The sequence below is a fragment of the Falco rusticolus genome, chromosome 1, assembly GCF_015220075.1.
Source record: "Falco rusticolus isolate bFalRus1 chromosome 1, bFalRus1.pri, whole genome shotgun sequence".
In the NCBI taxonomy this organism is placed as follows: Eukaryota; Metazoa; Chordata; class Aves; order Falconiformes; family Falconidae; genus Falco; species Falco rusticolus.
Window position 1 is genome coordinate 18599377 of NC_051187.1, and position 17437 is coordinate 18616813.

Below are 17437 nucleotides of genomic sequence, written 5' to 3' on the forward strand. Positions count from 1 at the left end.
GAGCAAAATAAATAGGTTGTTATAGTTTGTCATGTTTAAAAGGGGAATCTCGGGTATAACTGTTGAAAATAGCTTTAATCTAATGACCGTATCTTTCTATAACTTATTAGCATCGTGAAGAAATTCCACTCAAAATAATTTTAATATGAAACCCTGAATCTTATACTGGAAACCCAAAGACACTTCCTTCTGCAAGGACACAAGTGGTCTAGTTACTGCATCGCTCCAGTCAACGTATCTGTTTGTGTTACCAGGAGACGGCAGAGCTGGGGCATGAACAATCTGCAAATTCAGGAGGGGCCATTGAAGCTTTCTTTGCTCCAAAGATGCCTGTCTTTAACGTATGTGGGGTACTTTTAAAGGCCATTAATGAAAGAATAGTAAAAGGCATTTCTGAAGGTATGAGCTAAGAAAGAACAAAAAAAAAAAAAATCGGACTTCTAGTGGATTTCCCTGTTCTAGTGCATTTCCCTGTCTTCAGCCCTAGCCAGTTTTCCCAGACTCCTGAGCACAGCCTTATTTCTTTTCTTACTATCAGTTTACCAGTGCTGATGTTTTTTAAGTTGAATCAAACTTGCATCAGATTCTGGGAATGGCTGGGACCCCTATCCTCGACTTTCATGTTTTGAGAACAGTATTTCATAGTTTTTATTCTGCTAAAATAATCTTGAGCATTAAAAGTATAAATCTCAATGCTTAGTATTTTAACTTGATTTCCATAAAGACATTTTGTCCTTTAGCAGCACTCCTTCACTTCCCCCTGCATTTATTCAGAGCCCTTGGCTTTTCTGGCCAGACTCTTGCTCTTAATCAAACCCTGCTGTGACTTCACTGACATGGTTTGACAGGTCTCTGTTGACATCTGAAGGAGAATCCTTGAATGTTTTGAAAAGGACCACTGCTCATTGCTCTACAGAGGTAATCTGGGGGACATGCGCCTTTAGCACTGAAAGGATTATTTTCCCTTTTGCCACAGACCTTCCCCCTTTTTGTACAGCAAGGAAATTAATTATGCTAGAAAGCTGAGTAAGGACCTGGTTCACAGAAGCCCCAGGGAAGCAAAAGGGCAGATTTCCTTATTACAGAAAATATCTAACTTAGGACAAAATAGCTAAATCTAACTTACTGCAACACAAGCCTTTGTTTCAGAAAGCAGCTTTCCTGGAGGGCTGAGAGACATCTCAATCCCCAGAAGAGTTTCCTCTTAAATTATTCCATAGAGCAACACTTATAAAAGCAGAAGCTGGAAGGCAGACTTTGATATAATCCTTTTTATAAAGTGCTCTGATGTCCTAAAGTATCAGCATGAGCTGCCATGTGGTAAGCATTTTGGAAAAATTATCTGTTTATTTAGAAATGTAAATAACAATAGGTGGCCAAATATTTTATTGTCTTCTCAGAAAGAAAACAATTTAGATTTCAAGAATTATACTAAACAGAAGTGAAATCTGGCTACAGTGATTACACAAACATCAAGATACCTACCTGACTGACAAAGGCTTCATGCCTTCTTGTAGTATTAAAGCATGTTAGTATTCAGGATGATTATGAGTATGTTTGACTGATTCAAAAGATGTAGGTTGATTTCCCCATAATACACACTGGATATGTGACCAATTTACATATAAGATTTTCTGGTCCCACAGATGCCATTCTTAATTAAAGAAAATTCTGCAAAAAATAAAGGCCTTTACAGCATTGCTGGGATAAGTAACATCAAGAGAATCCCCTCGCTCACTACTGAAATATGCAGCTCTTCTACAATAAAGCATGCAGCAATTTTAGTCAGCACATAGATCAGCTCTTTAGAAGTAGCAATAAAATAAAATGTCAAATTATAATATCATGAGGAACTTAGGAAGACAAAATGCTAACTAATTACCACAATTATTTCAGCAGAATTAAAGCTATTAAATATCGACTCCAAAATATGAAATATGATAACAGGGGAAGAAGAAACATTGGGGAATAGTATCACCTTTCTGATCAGAAACACTTAAGTAAGATAAATACATCTAAAACAAATCCCATTCAGAAGATGACACAGGTCTGCAAACGAGTGAGTCAGAAACTGGGATGAAATCACTGACAGCTTTGCCACCAGACCTGACTGAGACCAGGATTTTATCTCTGCACTTCTGGTGACCTCAGTTTTCGGGCAAGCTTTCTTAATTGCAGTACATATTCTCACTCTACAGTTTGGATCTTGAGCCTTCATGCACTCAGCACCCTGCATTTAAATCAATAAAGACATCAATGAACCACCTAAGTACAGTAAAACCCAACTGGATCAATGGGATATACTACTCAACTGTCTGTCTGTATACTTCTAAGTTTTTTATAAAAACATTAGAATTCCCAGTTACATATTTCTTTCTCTGAAGAGTCTGAGTGTTTTTATATCTTTCTGATTGTCACAATCAGACACACGCAGTACTTATTTAAGGATATATTTTCCCATGACCTCAGAGATTCACTCTTCTGACACAGGGAGCTCATGGAAGGAAGTTCATTAGCAGTTAAACAGAGGAAGTGCAATAAAGACTATCTACCTCGTAGGGGAAAAAATGCAATCCCAACAGCAAAGAATTATTATACAGGAAAAAAAAAAAGAATTTGTGCCTTTCTGCAGTCTCATAAAAAAACCTGCAGAGAGCCTGTGATTCTGCATGGGCAGATGTCCTCTCTCCTGTGCATTGTATAATCAGAGCCCTTTTGGACTTAAGTGAAATAATAATAATAAAAAAGAGAATGGAGTGCAATTTCCATGGAAACTTGGAAACAGATGTAACATTATTTGCAGTAAGCCTTTGTACTGTGAACGGAAAATTTTCTAGTTTACATGAATCTCTGCTATTATTTTCTTTGCAGTACAAACTTGGGCCAAATATTTTCTGTCATATTAAAGATGCAAATACTCGGGTTTACTTTCTGTCCAGTACAATTACGCACAAAAGCTTCAGAAGCTGCAGTGAAACACCTGATACCTATCTTTCCATGAACCCAAAACAGATATCAGAAAAAAAAAAAAGAATAATTTTGGCTTCTTTTTTGCTTGTTCTCTTCAAGTGAAAACAGCTTAGAAAACACCTCCTGTTTATGTGTAATATTACAGGCCAGTAGACAGCCAGAGAGCATTGGCAGATGTGCCTAATGTTAATGGGAGCTTAACTATCTCCTAATATTAGATCAATTAGTTACTCACTCCTGGTTTTCCATTTACCATGAAAGACAGCTTTCTAGCTCAGGAGTATGCACTCACAGATTAATTACTTCAGATAGCTTTCTCACAGATTAATTACTTTCAGATAGCTTTCTCAGATACAAGTAAGTTCCCAACAAAGTACATTTAGAAGTCCAAAACCATGGCAATGACTTGTGACCTGATAACTGGTTTTGGAGACTAGAGCACTTTCACCTCACTGTGTTCTCAAGACCAGACAGAGCAACAACCAAGAAAAAGTGTAGCAGTGCCACATCAAAGACCCGCACCCAAAGCAGTCCTTATATGAACACTTTCTCTTCACCTTATTACTGAAGCATTTTTTTCTGCATATTCTGAAGAGCAGGGAAGAAAAAGCATCCCTGTGTTTCATGATCATGCAGGACCCCCTTTTTACTTGTTCACAAGCTCTCCTCCTTGCTAAGCTGAACTTTCTATTTGCCACACACCTCCAGTGCAAATCAGTTACTCAGACTTGTTCTTCTCAAGATGGAGTTCTGCCCTGCTCAGCAAGTACTCGTTTCCTTTAAGTTGATTATTTGCCCACACATTACCAGAGCAATTCAAACTTTAAGCTAAATCTGGCAGCAAAGTCTAACATACACTTAAAGAACAATAGAACTTTTGGTGAAAACTTATGTCCTTTTTTGTTTGTTCCTATTTTTTATAAATTAGACCCTTCTGCCACCACAAAAATGTCCAGCATCTGATTTATCTACTATTTTAGACATGTCATTGTAGCAAGCTTTTCAGTTGAGTTGGTCTGTGTTTGCATTAGAGGTATCTATACCACTCATATTTTAGCTACGCTCATTTTACCTTCACTGCAGATCTGTAGAACTATACCAGTCTTTGCAAAAATTAAGCTGGGATCATGGCACAGTAAGATAAAGCAAATGATATCTCATTTTTACAGCTACAAGAAAGTCCACTGTTGCGGCACCTAAGAAGATGTACCAAAAAGCACAGAGTTTACATTACCATTTATATAATTAATGAAGTGACTTTTTATCTTACATGAGTTTCAGACCTCATTCTCTTGCTACTCCTCCCTCTCCCAGAAGCAGGCATAATTGTGACAGTACAGAAATTAACTTTGAACAATGCAAGTCCTAGTTTTGAGCTGGGCTGCTCCACGTGTTAAGCCTAGTGTGGGAACGGTAACAAAAGTGGACTGTAAAACCTTTCTCCCTTAAAAGCAGCTGTTAGTTGGTGTAGTGTTGGAGCTATGATAATTACATGCCAGTTCAGGGGACAACCCTGCAAATCTTGTGCCTGACCTGTACTATTCACAGATAGGAAGAGACCAACGATATAATCTAAACCAGTCTGGAACAGGCTGTCTGTATGCCCATCTGCTCACCTACAGTAACTGGATGCTGCATGGTCCTGCATGCCCCTTTTCACTCCTAGACATGCCTCTAGAAAAAAAAACTTTTCTGTAGACCTCAAAGCTCTAGGGCTGAAATGCGGGTACAGTTGGGACCATATTTGTGCAGAAGATTTGAGTTGTCTTTAACTGAGGTAACAAACACAGTGACAACATCAAACACCTGCCGGAGAATCAGCGCAAAGAAGTTGTCTGATTAAGAGACTGAACGAGACCTGCCCTAGGAATCCTGGCTATACTTGAGACAGTCATTGTTTAAGGCAAGGGACTGCTTCATAAGGATTTGGTCTTTAACACAGATTTCATCATAGGCTGACCGACTGAAGCTTTCTCTTTACAAATTCACACATAATTCAAAATGTCACGTTGATTTGATACCTGCCTGGCCAAGCGAGATGACAGAGCAAGTCAATCACCTTGCTCTTCAGATGTGTTTCCCCTTTTACATCTTGAAAATTCTACTCACTGACTTGCCGATCATGCGAAGAAAGAGGAAGCAGCATGACTCAGCTCCACACTACAATGGCTGGAGCAGATCCAGACCTAGCAATCCTTTGGGCTTTCCTTACCAAAATACAAATCTGCAGCTCGGATAATGTAAAGCATCCAGTATTTGTGTAAGAAATGTTAGATGGGCAGCATGCCAGCAGCAGTCCTTAAGCAATGTGCTAGTTCTTTATACTGATGGAAAATTATCTTCTAAAGAGTTAGGAAGGGAACAAAAAAAGCCAAAGGGCTGTGATCTTAAACAGTGCCTATGGAAGACAAAATGCTAAAGAGCAACACCCTCCTTGACTGTACTCCATAGACATGGATTTACATGTAAATCTAGCAGTAGATAACTTATTAATTTAGCAAGCTTCACAACATGCCATACTGGGAAATATTTCTGTATAATCTGTAAATTGCAGAAGTCATAACAGAGGCCTAGGAAAACTACTGACCTTAAGGAATCCTGGAACGCTGAGTAAGTTTCAAGACCCCTGAGTTCCAGTGCTTTGTCTAAACTGCTGGAAAATAGTACTCTAAAAACTAGCTAATCTAAAAACCCAGTGTCACCTAGAAATTATTCCTGATCCTCTACCATTTTGCTAACACCTGATCCACATATGTTTTTCATGAAGAGCACCCACACGGCAAGTTATACAACTTGAAGGTTATTTCACAGCAATACAACCTCAGAGATAAAGATCTCAAATGTAAACCTGTTTCTTAGAACAACGTTCCACATTCTGGTCCATGCTCAGAAGTTCTGGGCAATGGGAAGGATCTGTCTTTTCAGGCATTCACTGAGGGAAATCACGTATCAGTCACTACTTACATAAATACGTGTAATACCATTAATAAAAGTAATAAAGAGGCATGATCCAAGCTATTTCTCTGAAATGGCCCTTGCCTTCCTACAGAGCAAACCAGAGCATTACTTGCAAAATCAGTCCTCTGGACTGTGTGTCTGTGATTATGACGGAGACGTACCAGGTAACTCGCATCACATACTAACCAACCTCACACTGCATCGGAGGATGAGAGGCCAGTAGGCTTCTAGGCTCTCTGCTAATTTCAAAAGATGGTTCATTGAGCAGACTTCATGCTTAGCAAAGCTTAGCAGCTTTTTTCCTTATCCCTTCCCAAAACGTTTTGGGCACTGTCATATGATTGTACTACAAAACTTGAAGTTATCCAAACCCAGTTCATGAGAAGTGAACGGAAACATCTCTTTTCATTCCAAAGGAAAAACAACTCCTATGCTGTTTTCGTAAGTGAGCTGAAAACTTGGAGAGAAACCTAAAGCTAAAAAAAGCAAAGAACTCCAGAAGATTCATATTCTGGAGTGTGGTTTCTGTTGCCTTAGCTCAAGGCGAAATATGTTCATGGGAAAAGAGCCTGCCTGGAGCCAGATTTTTGTCAACTCTGGCTTTTCTAGTTGGTGTGGCTTTAGATCAATATGTTGCTATTAAAATTATTTCTTCATGAACAAAAATATTCTTTATGGATTGTATGATAGTTGTTCACAATCGAAACAACCACTTGTACCATCTTTCCTAGCAGTCAGTATCTAGTTCAGCTCCTATCAACCCTAGACAGACAGCGATCAGACAATTTAAGAGGCCTTTACAATGTTAGCTCTGAGTTTCACTGATTCAAAGTGTTAAATCAATCACCTTCCCAGAAAAGTTCCTGAACGAATCCCAAAACAAAGAATGTCAGCTTTAGCACCTATGTTTGTATCTACACACAACTAAAGAAAACAACATCACACCTTAGAAAAACGATGTTGTTGTATGGCTTAATTTGAAAGAATCTTACTGCCATGTTATTATGGACTGTCTTTAATATCACTTTAAAAAAGTGATAAAATTCACTTTTGTCTTTAGCCAGGACTAAACCAGATTATAAATATACTAGAATTCCACACTAACGCTGTGAAGACTAGCATACAGACAAACCAGCCACAGGCAATTCAGAGAATTTGTAATTGTCTGTATAACACTGCAACAAGCGTAACAAAATGTGATCATGCTGCCCAAATACACTGTGCCAGACTCCAACAAGTATGGTTATTGTAATTATAGATGCTATATCAACAGCGTTTAACCTAGGGATTATGATTCCCATCATACATGTGAATTGTCTCCTGCATTAATTACATTTATGTTAACAAAAATACCTAATATGATCTTTTTTTGAGATTCCTCAAGACTTTTTAGACTAATACAGTAAGCTTGCATTGAACTTTAAAGTGAACTTCGCCCCCTCTTTAAAACTTCAATGAAACCATGTTTTAAATGGAAACCAGTTACCTGTGATCAATGATTGTTACATCGGAAGCAGGAATCCCCAGAAGAAAACAACTCTGTTCCAGTTCTTTCTTACGAATCTCTCCTTGATTGTAATAATTTCCTGAAAATAGCAAACACAGTAACACTGTCTTACAACCTGACTTCTTTCTCAAAGCAGTAAGCATGAGCACCACACCTTAAATAAAGGAACAGATATATTGCAGGGGACAAACTTCATAGTTTTTACCTGAGCAACACCCAGCTTAGCTGAGGCTAAAATGCTGAGGCAAAGTTCTGCCCACCTTGACTACATTCCTCATATTTATTTATGCACCGAGTGTGGCTTGCAAGCCATTCTGGAGTTTATTTGGCAAAGGCACCAGAAATGAGATCAGTGGTCCAACAGTCCAGTATCCTCATCCTAAGAGTTAAAGTTAAATGATTCTGCCAAAGACATAAGAGATCTTCCAAACAACAATTCTGGAATAATCTGCTTGGGAAACTGCTTCCAACAACATGTTTGATTAGCAAATGTCTTATTCCTTAAAACATCAACATATCTAGATCTTCTGAGTTTTTTGTTTGGGCTTTTTGTTTTATTTTGGTATATGCCTAATCCACTTCTGAACATTGTTAAATTTTTGGCAAGATTTAGTATCTTTTTTCATGAACTCCACAGGCTGACTGCACTTTGTGGGGAAAGAAAAGGAGGCTTCTAATATGCATATACATGGACTAACTGCTTACACATTATCTGAATGGAAGGCACCAATATACTACAAAACAATTGAGCAAGATCTTTCCATAAACACAGGAGAAACCGCCTTTGCAGTGAGGTGACTAAAAGTCATTACCACTGGCAAATTTCCAGGTTGTCTCTGTAAAAGAGGTTAGTGGGATCGTAGTCCACTTGTTTAAAAATAAGTACTCACAACAAATCAGTAATAATTAATCTCCTTAGAACGGCCAAAGAGTCACTCCTCCTTCACTATTAGACATGATACTGTGAACTCCCTCCTGTACTCTTAACAGCATAGGCCCACAAAGCCAAGCTCAACAGCAAGTCCGAAGTACTTGGGACAGAATTGTTGAGATAACACACAGAAAGCCTGTCCCACGGCACATACTATACGCAATTAAAGTTTATAGTATGGTCTGGGCTGCTTCTAATGAGTGCATCTGCCTTATAACACTAGGATACTGCAATAAAATACAGTGATGGCACTAGGATTTGAAGAAATGAGGAATTCAGTCATAACAATCTCTGGTTTAAGACAAAGATTTTTCAGAAGTGTCCATCATTCACAGAGGAAATTCAGACAGAAACAAGTATAGCAAGCTTCACACAACTTACAGAACCAAAAGAAGATTAGAAACCTAATTTAGATAAGGCATTTGGGAAAAGTTAGACTGAGACCAACAACTAGCAGGGAAGCAGGATTCATTATCTTTAAACACTGCCTCCTTCTTCAGTGAATTATTTTCTCATCTTGCCCAGACATTCCCATATTTTTTCTTGGCATCAGCCATGCAAAGTCCATGCCAGAGCTGTGACGGCCCCTTCCAGAATGTTGCCCTGTGCAGGGCAGTACTTGCAACCCAATTTTAACTTTGAAGTAATAAAATGAAAAAAAATACAGCTGAGTATTAATGTATGATTCAAGTCTGTAGTCAGCTGTATTGAATTACACTGGAACTTTTTTATTGTTGTGCGTGTGAGTCATCTAAATCTAGCATTTCTCTCAAGCAGTGTTGCAATCTGAGCCATCCCTAGCAAGCTTTGTAAATTTTTCAAAGAGGAAGAAGAGTAACTAGAAAAAACCCACTCTTCCTGCAGACTGTGAGTAAATGGTTTTAGGAGTCTATGACAATGATTAGATGTGGGTTTGCTGAGGAACGTCAGCTTGGTAGTCTGCATCTCAGTTGTAAATTCCAGCTTAAGCAAAATTAATTTAAGTGTGCACTTTCACTAGATGGATTAAATTGAGTACAGTGGGACTCACTTTAGACTGTTTTTTTGCAAGGCCATTAACAACACTAGTGTTTTAAGATAACATACTTTGTGCTGCAATGCAGTGTGATAGCTGACTGCAGGTGATGTTTTATCCAAATAGTACCACTGTTCTCAACATACCAAACTTCTGCCGAACTCAAAGGAATAGACCCATGTTCCACAGCTTGAGAAACTTGTCAGGACATCAGGAATGTATAAATGCTAACAAGAAAAAATGGGAAGCTATTGAGAGCAAAACAGCTGAATAGCTGATGCTGCTGGACCTCATCCATGGAGCACTCAATAGAGAGGCAGCTACTACAGAGAGCAAAGCACATACTGAGGTATTATGTCAGTCAAAGATTATTCAGTGCATAAAAGACTGGGGTTTTTTTCACAGTGCTGTAATTCCAATTCATTTCTAAGTTATTTTGATTGACATTTGAAAACTGCAAGTACGATGGTTTCTAAGACAATTTCATCTCAGTGTTACAATTTGCAGAGTCTTTGATCAACTCATTTGTCATCATCAATCACACAAACAATGACAGGATGAACCATGTGAATCACCCAAAAGACTAGTAAGAGGCACAGAAAAATGTATGGGTGATTACCATGCTCAGTGAATATATGCTCCTATATGGGCCGCTAGTTCCGTTACAAAGACATGCAAGGGCATACATAGAAGGCAGTGTCAAACAATGTTTCACGTCACTAGATCAGGAATAAAGAAAATTTAACAAAACAAACAGAAACACAACACTTATTTGGAAAGTTCTCTAACAGCAGGAGTGTATTAGTCCCCAAAACTGAAATGGCAGAGTTGCACTTCAGTAATCTCTCCATAGCTGTGAAAAAGCCAGATGGAATCCACAGACCTTTGTTCCTCAGCAAAGACAACTGAAAGCTTTGCACTAAATCTTGAATGGGAGGTATAGAGCGATCAGTAAAGCCATTACACCACTGGACTTCAACAATAGTTTAATCCCAGTCTTCTCACCTATATGGTCTGTTATGACAGAAAGCTTTCAAAACAAAACCAGAAAAGTTGGCAATGAACTAGCTGGAGCTTTCAAAAACACAGAGAGCCCTTTTCCAAATGTAAGTAGCCATCAGTGTAAGATGTAAATGTTTGTAGTCTGAAGTACTCCTCTCAACAAATATAAATAATCTTTAGTTTTCACCCCAGGCTCATGAATTCTGGTATAGCAATATGGTCTGAAAGATTGATTAAAATGAGGTTAGTTGGTATGCACAAAAAACCTGACCAATGTAATAACTGATTAGGTATCAGTTCTGCAGAAAAAAATAACCTGGAGCTTTGGTACATCACGAGAAGCACACAGGAGTGTCACGTGCTATGAAAAATTTTTGTCCTGGGCAAACTGTGGAGCCTGTAAGAATGTTTTCATTCTATTCAGCCCCAGAAAGGCCTCAGCGGGAGTACTGCTTCCAGTTTTTGGTAACTGCACTTCAAAAAAGATATGAATCAACTGGAAGAGTCCAAAGGAGACTGATGAGAATGATCAGAGAAAACATGATTTATAAGGAAAGACTGCAAGAAACAGGGTTGTTTAGTCTGGAGAAGATAAGACAAGAGGCAGATAACGGCCTTAAAATATGTAGGAGGCTCTACAGAGATACTGTGATTTCCATGTTCATGGCAGAGAGGAAAAATAAACAAACAAGCTTAAATTACACGAATTATTCAGGAAAAAGTGATGTGAAGAAAAGCTCAGCCAGCACTGACCCAGACCACACAGGCTGAGGAACCTCCCCGGAAGTTCTGAAGAACAAACTAGACATCTGTCTGCAGCAAATGGCAACACATTGATTCTGCCTTCAGGTTGACTGACCAACAATGCAACCTCGGGTTCCCTTCAGGCCTATTCTTCTGAGATTGGGTTGTCATGCAACTGTTATTTTTAGATGTGTTTCAGCAAATGTATCATTATGACTTTAAAACTGCATCATCCAAGCAAGTCCTCTCTCTACCATACAATGGAATTACAAGGAGATGCCAAAAGGTTGTGCTAAGCAGCGCCTTTGTACAACTTACAGACACTTCAGCACAGTGTGAAAGTACGTCAGTGCTGCAACCGGAGATCAGATTATGAAACCTCTAGCACAAGGTTCAGATGCAGAGGGAGATTTTGCTACCGGGTGCAGTTGCGGAAACGCTGCAGAAAGTAAGTTTGACCAAAGCCACCAGTGCATGGCAGCTCTCTGGGCTGCGCAGGATATGATGAGGGTGCACTAGGACACCAAACCGCAGATGGATGGCAAGGCGGCTCCTCCGCGGTGCCACACTATCATGGCAGCACAGGCCCAGAGAGCCATGAGGCTCAGCACGGCAGTGTGTGGCATCACGGTGACATCACACGTGGTATCGCAGCCCAGTGGGGTTGCCTCACGCTACCAGCACCGCTTGCTGCTCCAAAGCACTGACATGTCATCACAGCCTGGGGCTTACGTCACATCACGAGGCCACGGATGGGATGACATCATGGCGGCTTTCCCATGACATCACGGGCGGGAAGCGCGGCCCCTACGGGCAGTCGCGGCGGCACCTCGGGGGTGGGTGCCCCGCCGCTCCCAGCGCATCCGCCCCCCCCTCACCTGCGGAGCAGCACAGCACCGCGGCGCGGCCGCCGGCCCTGCCCAAGCCGAGCACCGTGGGGGCGAAGAACATGGCTTCGTCATCAGGGTGCGCCGTCACCAGCAACGCGCGGACGCCATCCGCCCGCGCCGCCGCCGCCCTTCCCCTCGGGGAGGCGCGAGCCCCGCCGGTCGCGTAACGGCGCCGTAAGCGTCGCGCGCCACCGAGCAGCAGCGCGAGCAGCAACAGCAGCAGCAGCAGCGCCGCCGCCGCCCCCCAGCCCCACGGCCCCGCTGCCATAGCGACCGCGTCGCGCTGCTCCGGCAGGAAACGGCAGGGGCAGCGGAAAGCTTCCGGGGCACGCAGACTATTCCCCCCCCCCCCCCCCCGATACACACACACCTCCCTTTTCTACCCCGCCTCGGGGCGGGGCCGCTGCCTCTGAAACGTGCCCCGGCTCGTCCCGTGCAGGGCTGCCTCCGGAGGAGGGGCGCACCGGGGGGCCTCCCGCCGCGCTGCCCTCGCCGGGCCTGGCAGGGTCCCAGCGGGAGAGCGGAGACCCGCCGACGGCGTCTGAACAGGGGCCCTGCCCGTGGGGGGAGCCGTCGTTGCCCGGGCCCTGCAGCACACCAGCTGACCCTGCTGATACGTCAAGAAATAATAACTTCATAGTGATAAAAGTTGAGCTTTTCAGCGTGTTAGTACCTTTTATCCCTGCGCTGTGCTACAGTGGAAGAGACGCGGGTTAAGGGAAACCTCAAAAGCAGGGCAAGAGGAGCTTATCTTCAGGCACATTCTGCTACCTGCAGATCTGGCTATCCCAAGTGTGGCTGCAAGGGGGAAAAAAAAAAACCCAAACCAAAAGGCAATGTTTGGATACGTACTAGAAGTGGAGTCAACCATTGGAGAAGGTTGCAGAGCAAAAGGAGACAGGAAGTAGTAAAATAAACATGAAAAAGGCAATTGGATACATGATGGCCTGGAAACTTTGCTTTTCAAGACAAACAGGCAATATGGAAGGCAAGCATATTAAGTTGGCAATGGTGGAGTGTGTTGGGTAGGTTAAAAGAATGAAATAGTGAAAACAATTCAGAGGAATTCAGTATCTGAAGAGCAGCTAAGACTTCAGAAGATGTATGCCTGACTTGTCTTCATACTTTTATTTGGACACCTTAAACTTCCAAGTGGATAGAGGTAGTCATCAGCATGTGTTGGGATTAAAGACTGCAAACACCTCAGCCTGCAGCCTGTCATGTCACCTTAACGTAGCACTTTTAAGAGTGGAATCAGCTTCTGTAATAACTACATGCTTAGTATGACACACATTTGCCACAGGGTGAGCCCCTGCTTTATTCATCTGAATAACTAATTGTGTGGGCACACATCCCGCCAGTGTGGGATAAGACTGCTCGTGTTTAATAGAAATTTTAACAGTGAGATAATTTAATCTTGCCTAATGGTAACTCTTCCCCCCTCATAGTAAACCTGACGAGATTCATTTGTGGTCTTAGCACATCTGGAGTTACGTGTTCTCAGGTAAAACGCCACACAGTTTTGAAACATCTTACTCAAAAAGCAGGGAACATTTTACATACTCTTCAGTCATGGGTAGGGGGGGAGGAGGAATAAAAGACATTTGAGATCTTAAACCTCTCACATTGCTCAGAAGCCGCTGGTCGCTAGAGGCGGAGGCACGGCGGCAGGCACGGCGCGGGAGTCTGGCGGGCCCCGGCGGCGGGGCCGCAGCCCGGGGGCGGGAAGGTCCCGGGGGTGCCGGGCACACTTAGGGCGATGCTCCAGGCCCGGGGCAGGCTCCCGCCCCCCGCGGCTCCAGAGGCCCCTCAGTGGCGCGGCCGCGGCCTGCCGGCTCCGCGGGTGCCCGCTGAGCCCCTCTCCGGGCCCGTTACCAGTTTTTATAATGTATATCGATTCATCCCTAACGAGGCGGGGGGAGAGCGAGGCGCTGCGGCTCCGGTCAGCGGCATCAGCGGGATGAGCGGCCGGGTCCGGCCCCTCGGCAGCGGCTGCCGGTGGCGGCGGGAGCCGCTCTCAGCGCCGCCGCGTCCCTCGCTCGCCTCATGGCGGCCGCCTCCCCCCGGCCCCTCAGCGGGGAGGAGGAGGGAACCCTTCCCCGCCGCACCGGCCAGCGGGTCCTGGAAGGAGCATAGCAGCCCACCCTCTCACCGCCGGGCACGCCCCCGGCTTCTAGCGAGCTGGCGCTGCCAGGGCAGCGCTGTACACCGGTATGGGGGGAGGAAAGGGCGAGACCCCGCCGCCGGTGAAAACCACCGAGCGGTGGCGCCGCCGTTTGTTCGACAGCTGCCAGGACCTGGCGGTAGGAGGCGGAGCCCACCGAGCCGGGGGAGGGCAGGCAAGATGGCGGTGGCTGTGGCGCTGAGGTTGAGGTGAGACGCCGCGGCCGTCCAGCCCCACCAGAGCCTGCCGCCCGGGCCGCCCCAGCGCCGCGCTGTCGGTAAGGGCAGGGGGCCCGGCGGGGCGGCGCGGGGGAGCGGCGCGGCCCGGTGGGGCAGTAGGGCCTAGCCCCTCCACTGTGAGGAGGAGGAGGAGGAGGGGGAAGAGGCGGGGGCCCCGGCCATCCCTTCCTCCTCCCTCCTCACCGGGGAGAAAGCCGCTGTGGTCCCCGGGGGGAGGGCGCTGGAGCCCGGGGGGGGGTCCTTGGGGGAGCCGCCGGGGGTGGGGAGGTGGGCGGGTCAGGTGTGGGGGTGCGGTGGGGGGTGCCCGGTGCCCGCCGGGTTTTTTCTCTGTTGCCGCTGTTTGCGTGCGGGAAGGGCCGGGGGTGGCCCTCAGCGATGGCCCTTGCGGGGAAGTTTTTGGAGCAATCCCAGAGGAGCGGTGTGTTGGGTGGTCATCCCTGGCCTGTGGGTAGGAAAAGTGCAAGTTAAAAAAAAATATAAAAAGAAATTAAAATAAGGGTCAGTTCTTCAAAATCGGCCGCTTGGACGCTGGGGCAGGAGCGCGGGGGCTGCTGAAGGCCCCCTGCGCTGGGGGCTGCCTGCCCCGGCCCCGCCTGGAGTTGTTGCTGATGCTGAATTATTCCTATAGGACCTGTAAACATCCCCAGCTTCTGTCAGCTCTGGGCTGCCGGAGGGCACGATGGAAAGTGGCTTTTTCTAGAATGGTTCTGACTTGATGGTAAAGAACTTTGTATTTACTGATTTTTCTGTACTTAAACCTGTCGGTTGCAGTTAGACAAGGTTCTTGTAGATGGACGTACGTACTGTTAGTGTTAGTCAGGGTCAAGTAAGTAGGTAGTCTGAACACTGTTGTTGTCTAAAACCTTTTTCTTCTTGTTTCACAGATATGGTCTTAACAAGCATATTAACTTTTCATGACTGTAAATATTGGTGTAACCTAAGAATAATAAAAAAGATCCCAAACAACTTACTACAATGAGAAGGGGATGTCTAGTTCTGAAGATGGTTTTGTGGCAGCCTCCTTGTATTATGCAGTATTTTTAGGTATAGCACTGTAGTTATGAACTGCTAGAGCTCAGGCAGGGATTTTTATTTGAGGCAGTATGATTTGCGGGGGAAAAAACATTGCTATTATAAAAAACTCTATTATTGTGGTAGGTAGGATGGCCATGGGCACAGCATAAGCGGACACATAGCGTTGTGTCACTGCACATGAGGACCGTGCAGATCTCTTGCAATTTTGCACTGGAGTTTTATTCTGCAGAATGTTGTTATTCCTGATTAACTAAACAGCCTTGACATTTGGAAAGGAAGTATGTAATATTTGAAGTGGGTTTCTAGTTAGCTGAAATCTGGTGTCTTGTTTTGGGGGATGAAAGACCTTCGTGCTTATCCCAAGGAATCAGAAGTTCAGAGGAAACAAGGCAACTACAGTGACCCTTTTTGCAAAAGCATGGTTAATTTTTTCTCCATATTGCTTTTCTTTGTGATACAGTATAGGCTGCTAAGGAAAACAAGTTCTGTTGTGCTTTATGTGCAGTATAATTCACCAATTTGGAATATACTTTTGATATTGGTCACTAAAATATCTCATCTTGTTACTGAAGCATAGGAAAGAGCAGCATTTGGAATTGTGTTTCTAAGAGTTACATTTCTTAACATGTGGCAAGAATGTGATAAGTGTTTGCTTCCACAAGTGTTATCTTCTCTCTAGCTTGTTAGTTATTGTACAAATCAATTAAAAGTAATTATCCAGGTTGAAATTACATGTGCAAAATCCAAGTGTATCTACTTTTCTATGTTGTGCTGCCGCTGATTTATTTTAAATACACTTCATCTCCTGCAACCACTCATTTTAGTTGCTCTTTCTGGGCATAATGTCTTTTGTTGTCATCTAAAGGGATCTAGAAAACTCTCTCAAAAGCTGTGGTAAAAGTAGGGACAGCCTCTAAAGCTTCCTTTCAGTTTCTTCTCTGTAGTCCCCTTCCAGTGGTTCTTTAACCTGCATCTTCTAAGTTATTTCATTTCTCAGTTACAGCATGAGTGAGAGATGCTCACAGGAAAGGAGGCTGACTCTGCTTCAGCTACTGCTAAATGTGTGAAAGTAACTGAAGCAATCTTATGTATTGGAGAACAATATTTTCCTTTTTTTGGTATTATGTTCTTAATACTGGCATTTAACTTACTCTTTCAAAGCTTTCAGCCAAAGTTTTGGTGAAATGTTTTATTCCTCTTCTTTTATAGTTGCCTACAAAATGGTTTTAAAGAAAGTTTTCTTGCATGATCAGAAATACTATTTGGAGTTCAGGTGTGCACAGCTACTTAAATTTAAGATTTTAACAATTTCATTAGCTGGAAGGGATCTGTGCCTCATGCAGGTGCTCTGCAACACAGTACAATCTTGAGAACAGACTAGTAACCAGACAGTGGTTTCATAATGCAAACAAATGTTTCCTGGATGCCAATCTTGAACTTTTCAAGTCATTTATGTTCTGTAGTCAAGTATGAATCAGTGTTTCAGATGACAAGCTATTAACTGAACGTGTTACCTTGTCTCTCTACTGTAAATGTTCCAGATAAAAATTCTGACCTATGCAGGACTGCTGTCTATTAATATTTACTTTGTGCTATTTCTACATTATGCAAATAGCTAGGAATGTGCTGAATATATCTTCCATTTTAGTTCTTCTCTCCTTCAATGATTCTCCATCTAGTAACAGTGTTTTGTGATGTTTCCTTCCTCTTCTGTGCTAGTTCAGTGTTTATCCACCATCTGTCAAATGACTACTGTGGTCTGGGCCTAGTGGGGCTTAAGTTTAGCGAGTTGGTATGCATACGGAAAGCTCAGTCTTACCTTGAAGGTATGTTTCCTCCCAGTATCCTAAGAAAGGTTTCTGTGTCCTTGAATAGCTTCACATCTAAGCCACTCGTGTAATGTTGCCACTCCCAGACTGATTTGATATGCAGTTTTTTTCTTCAGGGTTAAGGAGGATGTTGGTCTGTGTGGTTTTGAAGTC

General features: G+C 43.4%; 2 protein-coding genes across 7 annotated transcripts in view; one reads left to right on the top strand and one right to left on the bottom strand.

Moving 5' to 3' along the window:
* The window catches only part of PIGL (phosphatidylinositol glycan anchor biosynthesis class L), a 62040-nt gene extending 49682 nt beyond the window's left edge, over positions 1 to 12358 (bottom strand). The window contains exons 1-2 of one of the 3 annotated variants that reach the window (XM_037372731.1): positions 12006 to 12348; positions 7415 to 7514 (exon numbers count right to left, since the gene is read on the bottom strand). In XM_037372731.1, the coding sequence (XP_037228628.1) occupies positions 7415 to 7514; positions 12006 to 12285 (380 nt within the window). In that variant the 5' untranslated portion in view covers positions 12286 to 12348. Of the gene's footprint in view, positions 1 to 7414; positions 7515 to 12005 lie in introns of all 3 variants that reach the window. The other 2 variants (XM_037372712.1, XM_037372721.1) reach the window with 2 other exon arrangements.
* Positions 12359 to 14290: 1932 nt separating this feature from the next.
* The window catches only part of NCOR1 (nuclear receptor corepressor 1), a 75389-nt gene continuing 72242 nt past the window's right edge, over positions 14291 to 17437 (top strand). For 2 of the 4 annotated variants that reach the window (XM_037372736.1, XM_037372766.1), the window contains exon 1: positions 14326 to 14458. The gene's annotated coding sequence lies outside the window, so the exon portion shown is untranslated. Of the gene's footprint in view, positions 14459 to 15048; positions 15139 to 17437 lie in introns of all 4 variants that reach the window. The other 2 variants (XM_037372746.1, XM_037372757.1) reach the window with 2 other exon arrangements.